The 9,155-nt window shown below is 58.6% G+C and overlaps 1 protein-coding gene across 1 annotated transcript in view; it reads left to right on the top strand.

Moving 5' to 3' along the window:
- CAMTA1 (calmodulin binding transcription activator 1) overlaps nucleotides 1-9,155 on the top strand; it is a 294,680-nt gene that overhangs the window by 214,442 nt on the left and 71,083 nt on the right. The window contains 2 exon segments of the mRNA XM_021715722.1: nucleotides 744-870; nucleotides 6,765-6,899. Coding sequence (XP_021571397.1) covers nucleotides 744-870; nucleotides 6,765-6,899 — 262 coding nt within the window.

Below are 9,155 nucleotides of genomic sequence, written 5' to 3'. Positions count from 1 at the left end.
CAGGTGCCTCGATGGCCTCAGCACAGAGGCAGGGCTCCCGGATGTCCACCCCCACCCGGCTCTGAGCCCCGAACTCAGCTCCCAGGGCAGTCTCTGAGCCTCTCCGACGCTCCACCCTTCTTTCTCCTCTTTTCCCCCCGATTTTGCATCGCATTCTTCACCCCCTGCCCTTCCAGGCCCCCTCCCCCCGGGATCACCACACCTTGGGGATTTGGGGTCTCACCTCAACTCCCCACAAGAACTTCTCGTCCCTGGGCTGTCACTAAGAAGCTCAGGCTTGCCCTCAAAACTCGGAGTTCCTTCCATCCATTCACAAGCCAACGAAGAGCAAGCGCCCTCCCTCCCCTCCTTCCTTCCGGGGCGCCCAGCCTAGTCCCCAGGGCACCTTGGGTTAAAAAGATTCCAAAAGCTCTGTGCTCCCTTCTGCCTGGAGCTGCAGGTTACACAGGGGAGGGTGAGAGGTCAGGACTGCTGCCCCACACTGGATGCCAACTGAAAAAGGCAAGGGGGGGCTTCCTGGGAGGTCCGGGGAGGAGAGTTGGGGCCCTTCTTGCTGTGGTCCCAGAAGAGCAGTGGTTCACAAAAGTCGGGGGTTACTAGAATCCCTGGGACGAGGGTCTGGGAATCTGGGTGTAGGGGAGGATGCAGACACCCCATCTGAGCTGTGCAGCCGCAGGAGCCTTCCCTCCACTGCCTCCCTGGGTGGCCCACGTGCCATGTCTGTTCCTCTCTGTTCCCTCCAGGGAGGGGTGAAGGTCCTCATCACCGGCCGGTGGCAGGAAGCCAGCAATAACTACAGCTGCCTGTTCGACCAGATCTCAGTGCCGGCATCCCTGATTCAGCCCGGGGTGCTGCGCTGCTACTGCCCAGGTGAGCGGGCCACCTCACCCACAGGGCACGGGGCTTGGGGAGCATGGACTCCAGTGAGCCTCAGGGTAGCCTTGAGCAAGTCTTGGTATGACTCCAAGCCTCGGTTTCCTCAGTCGTGAAGGAGTGGCTCCCATGTGGTCTGTTAGGATGTCACCTGTCTTGGCTTACAGACCTCATATCAGAAAGGGACATGGGCACACTCAGCTGGGATCTGGAAGAGAAATGATGAGGGACTCCAGAGAAAGAATAAGCCAGGCGATGTGCCCAGGACTGGCCACAGCAGGAAGCTGTCACCACCCTCAGCCCAAAGGGTCACCAGAGCCTAGAGTTGGGAGGTGGGGGAAAGGAAGGGGCAGGAGCGGCCCCTGGGGCCGAGGCTACCTCTGCAGCAAGGCAGGCCTCTGTCCTCCTGCCCGGGCCTCCCATGGGCCAAGCTATCTAAAAGCCAAGAGCCCAGGCAGTGCAGTCTGCAGGCCCAGCCTTCCAGGGGTGGGATGCAGGGGTGGAGGGAGATGGGTGAGGGTGTCTTACCAAGAGTAATCAGCACCGATTGATTACTTTGAGGGCTTCATTGAGGGCTTAATGAAGCCATCTACCCTGTGCCCAGAAAAAAGGTTTGTATACCCAGTTTGCTTCCAGTTTCAAGGGCTCAGTGACTCCCCACCAAGAAGCCCAGCCAGGAGCCCCTTGTGGCTCTGACCCTCCCCCCAGGGCTCTGTCATTATCTGCTTAGCATGACATCTCTGTCTGGTCAACTCACCCTTGACTTCTGGCCATCACTGCCTCCCCGTGGCCTGTCGGTGCCATGAGGGCAGGGTCTGTGTCCTTCTTTGTTACCACTGTATCCCAGGGCCAGCGAAGCACCTGGCATGTGCCAGAGGGAGGCCGATATTTGTGAAGGAATAACTGAGCCTCTAGGAGTCTAAAGTTTACTTCTAGAGTGGGTACTTTCTGTTCTGAGGCTGGTGTTGGGGAGGACCCCTGCTGGACCAGCCCGGGCTTCGTGGGCTCCAGCAACAGCCTGTCAGCTAGCCCGGGCCACGGACAGGAGGGGGATGAGGAGGGATGGGGCAGGGCAGAGAGACAGCCATGTCCTCGGCAGCCAGGAGACCACACAACAAGAGGAGAAGACTAGAAAAAGGGGAGGGGTCCCCACAGCAGCCTCCAGGGTTCTCCTAGAGTCCACGTGGGTGGCCCAGCCTGAGCCTTGACTGCCCCAGCTGTTGGTCCCCTGTGAATCGCACTCTGTGCTTACACCAAGCGTGCTTCCTTCTCCCTCAACCTCCCCCCAGCCCACCCGAGCAGAAGGCCCCCGCCCTAGGCTGTCCTCACATGCTCAGCCTCCTCTCGAACCCTGCACTTCCTTCACTCAAGCATCCCAGGGAGCCAGCCAGGGCTGGTGACCGTGGTGCCCACACCAAGCCTGCTGGCCCAGCCCTCCCCCACCTCACTGTCTGCCCACCTCCCAAAGGCCCACCCAGCCCCCTTGGCTGCCAGCAGCCCCACTCCCTGGAGCACAGCCAGGTGGGATGCCAGCACAGGGCTGTGTGAGGCCCACCAGGGTCCCCGCCCCTTGGGGGGCGGGGAGAGGGCAGCATGTTATTCCACAGTGCACGCGTCACCTGCTGCTGGAATGGAACTCGCCTGGCCTATAAATAGATGCCACTTCCTGTACCTGGCTCTGGCCTGGCTGGAGAGCCTGGGCAGGGCTGACTGGGCCTGTCCTCTGTGGTCTGACCCCTCCAAAAGAAAAAGACTGGCCTCTGCGTGCCTCTGACTGGTGTCCCAGGTCAGGACCTAGAGGATCTGGAGCCAGTCACACCTGGCTCTGTCCCACATCAGCCAGATCTGAGTGGCTTTAGTGCGGGAGTTGGCCTGATTGGGCCTCAGCTTTCACATCTTTGGAAGCTGCCTTAAATGAAAGAAGGTTCCTGAACCGCCTGGCTCAGGTGTTCAACTTGTGAAGTCGGTCCAATTATGAGGCCTCTGCTCTTTCTTTCTCAGAGGGGCATGCAGAGGGTGCCAGGGCTGTTCAGGCCTCAGCAGGCGATTCTCCTGGCCCCAGAGTATGTCTGGGTCTTTGGAGCTGGCAGGCAGAGTCTCTGCCCAGGCCACCCACCCTCCCAGTTGTTTAGGCTTATTATGTCAGACATAACAACTCGGACCATGTTAGACATGACGCAGTTCAGACCATGTTAGACAAAACGCAACTCAGACCATGTTATTAGACAAAAATGCAACTTGGTCAGTGTTAGACATGATGAAACTCGGACCGAGGGGCCAGAGGCCACAAGACTCGAGATAGACCGGAGGCTGGGCCCTCTGCTAGAGCACCATTCTGTTTTGTAGCCAACCTCACAAAGGGAGTGTCCTTTGGACATCTCTGCTTTGAGGCCCAAATTGAAACACGTCACTCTTTCAAATGGTGCTGGATGTATTCATTCATTCATTCATTCAAGTCATTTTCGAGTAGCGTCTGCTTGCCCTGCATGAGTAGGTGCCTGGAGGGAAGCAAAGGACAAGACCTGCCCCTCACCGGCTCTGGGTCCAAGGAGCACAGTCCAGGGAGGGAGGAGTGGGTCAGGCAGACAGCCCCCTGCCCGGGAGGTGGTGCTGGCTGCGTGGGGACCTCAGCGCTGGGTTGCCCCAGCGGGGCTGAACTTGAGGGGTGCACACCTGAAGCCAGAACCAAACTAGCCTCACCACAGGGAGGGGCTCTGGAGCCTGTGAGCAGGAGCCAGGCCTCTTTGGGCCTGGGATGCACACGGGAGGAGGGGCACAGACAGCACAGATGGCCGATGCCCACCGACATTGTGAGACCGGGCCTGGCGGAGCTCCCTCAGCTGCAGGAGACACACAGTCACGGAATCTGTCCTCCTCGAGACTCCAGGAACAGGAGGGAGTCGATCCCCACATCAGTGCCCCGAGCTGAGGGTGAGACCCTAGGGGGAGAGGCGAGTTGGGCTTAGGAGAAGATGGAGGAATCGCCCTGGACTCTGCAACAGACAGCCCCACCCTGGGTTCCTAGAAGGTCACCAAGGGCACGCGATGAAATTCAAGATCAGGCGAAGAGGTGCAGTCTAAGGCAATTCATTCAACGAATAGTTACTGACTATCCATAGCATACCATTCACTGACCTTGGCACTGGGCATAGAGATCTAGACAGACCCAGACCTGGCTCTCGTGAGCTGACAACCGTCTACCACAAGAAGACAGAAGACAAATGAGGAGACAGAGAACAACCAAGAAAGCAGGTGAAAACTGTGTCCCAACAGAAGAATCTGGTGGTCGTGGGAGGAAGGGGGATGTGACCAGTCCAGGAAGAGGGCAGAGAATGTGCAAAGGCCCTGGGACAGGAAGAGACAACTTGTAGGAACATAAAGTCCACTGGCTGCAGGATAGTTAGGGCATGATGGGAGTTGGACGTTGTAAGGTTAGCGATGACAGCAAGGACCAAAACCAAACCATGTCCATCACAGGAAAGAGTTCGATTTGATTTCACTTGCAATGGGAAGTCATCAGCTTTGAGCAAAGGAGAGACTTGATCTAAAGCATGTCTTTAAAAGGTGATGCTGGGGGGCAACCTCTTCTCTTCCTTAAAAAAATAAAGATGATCCCAGCACTTTAGGAGGCCAAGATGAGAGGATTGCTTGAGCCCAGGAGTTTGAGACCAGCCTAGGCCACATAGCAAGACTTAATCCTTACAAAAAAATCAGAAAATTAGCCGGTCATGGAGGTGCACACCTGTAGTCCCAGCTACTCAGGTGACTGAGGCAGAAGGACCACCTGAGCCCAGGAGGTTGAGGCTGCGGTGAGCTGTGACTGTGCCACTGCACTCCAGCTTGGATGACAGAGTGAGACCCTGACTCAAAAAAATCTGAAATGATTCTGGGTGTGTGGGAGAATGGATTGTAGAGAGAAAGAAGAGAAGCGGGGTACCATTGGAAGAAGGCGGATTGCAGACCTCAGGACGGGGGCTCCCTTGGGCACCATGCTTCCACGGTGTCCTGTAGGGGCTTCGGTGTAGCCCCAACACCGTCCCAGCAGGAACAGGCCTCGGGTATGCTGACTTTGTCCTCAACAAGAGGCTAGTGCAAGGGTCTCAGCAAGGAAAGGCGGCCATGTGTGTGAACTAAAGCTGTAGCAAGGGAGATGGAGAGAAACGGATGGAACTAGGACTGCTAGTGGGCTGGGGGGGGAGAGGGCAGGCGGAAGGAGTGGTTCAAGGAAGCCCCCTGGGCAACGAGCTGGCTGAGCCGACTGAGCTAGCCGAGCCAGCCGAGCCGGCTAGGACCCAGGAGACTCCTGCACATCCCCTCCACTCTGTCCCTCTGGAAAAGGAAGGAATGCCTTGGAGTCTGCCCCATTTCAGGGTCACTGTGGGTTGTGTAAGTGCCAGGAGATAGTGGAAGAGGAGCAGTTTTCAGCTCCTGAGGCTGGTCTTGCTAGAAGGAGCAGCACTAAGTGGCCCAGACACATGTATGCTGACCGCCTTCCTTCCTGTGGGCAAACCCGGCAGTCTCTGGGGCGGGCATGGGACCACAGGCCTGGAGCTCTGCCCAGTGACGCTGCTGGCACCACAGAAGGCTCTGGACTTGGTGGGGGATGCCTGCCCCAACGTCTCAGAGGTCCTGTGTGAGCCCCACCACGGAGCCTGCTGAGGAGCTGAGGTGGAGAGCAGGGGGGCAACCCCACGGGTCACCCCACACCTGCTCCGGGAACAACGGCAAGGTGACTGCTACGTCATGCATACACCTGGGAGGGACAGAGGCCACAGGGCCCTGCGTTCCCCATCGGAAGCGTGATCTGCATCAGACATCCTCAGAGGGAAGCCCGGGCTTCACTCTGTCCCTGGGAGCTGCGGACTTGGACAGCTTCCTCGACTCTGTAAGCTTCCGAAAACCAAGAGCCCAAACAGTAACGCGATCCCCGCGTGTGTGCTCCCTGGAAATCCGTGCTGGGGAGGCCCCAGGTATCAGTATCTGGCGTTCTGAAAAGCAGGGCAGAGGGCACAGAACCCTGACATCTACCAGGATGAGGCCTGGCAGGGCAGGGCAGTCTGCACATCCACCGCTGCCTGTGGCTATCTATGGGGGCCACGGGCCGGTCCCCCAGCCATCAGCAGAAGCCATGGATTGACATTGTCAGCCCCAGAACTGAAGTGGGTCTCCATTCCCAGCTCGGGTGAGATCAGCTCTCTTCTAGTAGGAAAAGGTGACAAATACACAGTGCTGGGGCCAGGGCAGTTGGTGAGACAGGCCCGTGGGGCCGAGCCTTCCCGAAGTTTAGGGTCTGGCCGCCGGAGGGAGGTGCCACCTTACATCCTCTCCCCCAGCTCAGCACCCATTGGACCTGAAGCATCCCACGCCAGAGCAGCAGAAGCACAACAAAGCTCTTGCTCCATCAGAGAGGCAGGGGAACTTCTAAAAATACAGGGGACACCACGTTCTGTGAGTCCAGACAGGCATGTAGGAAAAGGTGAAACGGAAATAAGGATGAGTCCAAAGCAGATGTTGTATCTGAACCCCACTTAGGATGGGTGGGACCAGGGGAGACATCCACCAGCCAGGGGTGGGGGGTGGTCACTCCTTTATTCACTCATTCCTCCCATCTGTAGTGAGCACCCAGTCCTTGCTCGCACCTGGAGCAGAGTAATGTACAGGCATTTGCAACAAAGGCTTTGAATGATCCCAGGGCTCCTGGCTGATAGGAGAGGCCCGAGAAGCTTCCTAGAAGCAGCTGTGCACTTGGGCCTTGCGGCTGGGATAAAGGGAGCTGGACATGCATCGATGGAGGGCTGTGGGGAGGGGACGTTCCAGGACCTCGTGTGGGTCCCCAAGCTATAGGGTGCCTGCCTGACCACTTGCCTGACCGCTCTCTCTCTCGCTTCCAGCCCACGACACTGGTCTTGTGACCCTACAGGTTGCCTTCAATAACCAGATCATCTCCAACTCGGTGGTGTTTGAGTACAAAGCTCGGGCTTTGCCCACGCTCCCTTCCTCCCAGCACGACTGGCTGTCGTTGGACGGTAAGCACCGCGTTCGGGTCACCTTTCCAGGCACTGAGGGAGAGGAACAGTCAGGAACTTTGTGCCCAAAATGTAAAAAAGAGTGAGCACCCAGAAAGAGGTGGGAAGGGGCCAGTGTCTGCGGAAGGAGGGTCAGCTGGGTCTCCGCCATCAAGGCTGTCTGGCCTCTGGCCAGCCCCACCTGCGGTCTCAGTCTCTCCGTGGGGCAGAATGATGTATGTGAGCTGGAGCCTGTGGCTATCGCTTCTGCCGGGTGGCTTGAGTGGCCAAACCAGCCCTCGGGAGCTAAGAGGTCCCTCTGGCAACAGACCCCAAGCAGCAAGCCCCAAGCCTCTTGTGGAAGCAGCTGGGGAAACAGCTCTGGCCTGAGCTTCCTTCCGATTCGCAGGCTTGCTTCTCTTTAGGGCCAACTAGCCACACTTTCTCCTGGAAGCCCTCAGACACCGGTCAACCCTTGCGTCTTGGTTGTTTTTGCTCGCACCTCTGCCAGAATCATGACTGTGGCAGGCAGTGGAGTACCAGGGAGCCCCATGGGCTTCAAGGGAGCAGGCAGGACCCACTGAACAAGGAGGGGCAGGAGCTTGTCCATGGGTTTGGTGAGGGTTGGTTGCCCCCCTCAGAGCACCAGAGGCTCTGCCTAGAAGAGCTGCCAGAGGCAGACTGGGAAAGCCAGGGTCAGAGACTGCCCTCTCCCAACCCCCACCCCCCTGCCCCAGGGCATGGTGCAGGAGACCCCACAGCTGACCAAGGCCTGGGGGTTGGGCACAAGCTGCAGGCTCACAGAGGTGACAGTCTGTGGAGTACCTTGCTGGAGACCTCACTAGCTGGGGTGTTGGGGTTGGAGCTGAGCTGAGCCTGGGCCCCCTGCAGGGGTCAGCTCTCTAAGCACCCCCCTCCCACCAACAGCAGCTCTTCTGAGGTATCATCTCTCAGATGGCCCCTTGTGGCCAGAAGATTTCTGGACTTGAACACACACCCTGGACAACTTTCCTAAGCCCCTCAGCGTGCAAAGCTCAACCTCACCCCAACTCCTGTCCCAGCAGAGAGAGGATGCCCAGAAGCCACCTTGGCCCATGAGGTGGCTTTGGGTCAGCAGGCTCTGCACCCTGGCAGCGGCTGCCTGGGAGCACCATTCTGGCCTTGGCAGTATCCCTGGCTGAGGCTGGAGCCAGGCGGGGCTGTGTGATGACCTGCAGGATGTAACAGAGAAGGGCAGGGTGACCAGGGCTCCCGTTTAGGAAATCCGGTTTCAGTTTTGCAGAACAAATGGTGAGCAGAGTAGGGAGCTCTGCAGAGCCCTGGCTCTCCCAGAGTGACCCAGCCGGCCTTCATGGGGTGGACTGAAGGATGCGGGACCAGTGTAGGACCCTGCCTAGAAGATGAGGCCTTTTCAGAGAGCAGAGTTGTAGCCAGGCAGTGCCTTGGGGCACAGGAAACATCTGCCTATCCCCTGAAAGCCCAGAGGGCCAGCTGTGCCTGGAGGCTGCCAGCAGGGGAGGATGCTGTGATGGAGACCATCAGGAAGGGGAGCCACCTGAGCTGCGTCATGACAAACACGCCTGTGAATTCTCCAGCCATTCCAGGCCCCCCAGCCTTCTCCCCAGCAGCCCCTCCCCCTGAACCCTGACCTTTGACCTCTGTGGGCCTCCAAGTTGCAATAAACAACCCGTGTCCCTGCAGGGTCCATGGGAGAGATGACAGTGCCACCCTCTGTCTGGCACCTGGGGGTCTGAGAGCGCTGGCTTTGTGTTACCACCGGCCAGGGCTCAGCTGGGCAACACCAGCTCCACAAGGGCATGTGCTGGATCTGACTGGGCCAGCTGGTGACCCACCAGTGCCCAGGTGCCCCAGAGAGCAGATCAAGGCCCTGAAAGACCCTTTCCCTCTGGTCTTGGCCAAACGTCCTTTCGAGTAATAGGACAGGAAGGGAGGGAGGTGGGGGCATGGGAACCCCGAGACCCCACCTGGCCTAGGAGAAGTTGGTGCTTTCCTGGTTATTCTTTCTCCCCCTAAACGAATGCAAGTGACTTACCCACCCAAGGACCCTGCCGTTCCCAGCCTGTCACCAGCTTGATTGACACTAAGTGGGAGAAAGGAAGCTGCCACCGCATCACCTGTCCCGGTGCGAAGGGGACAGCTAGCCGGGAGCTCGGGGGGTGCCCGGGCCTCTGGCCAACCCGGCGACCCGCAGTGAACTTTGTGTCGCGGCAGACGCTGCGGTGGGCGGGCGGTGGCGAGCCTTCCTTTCCGCCCCCG

Source organism: Carlito syrichta, unplaced genomic scaffold, assembly GCF_000164805.1.
Source record: "Carlito syrichta isolate Samal-C Ts95f unplaced genomic scaffold, Tarsius_syrichta-2.0.1 Scaffold307329, whole genome shotgun sequence".
Lineage (NCBI taxonomy): Eukaryota > Metazoa > Chordata > Mammalia > Primates > Tarsiidae > Carlito > Carlito syrichta.
The sequence above is the reverse complement of the archived record's forward strand: the minus strand, read 5'-3'. Positions and strand labels throughout refer to the sequence as shown.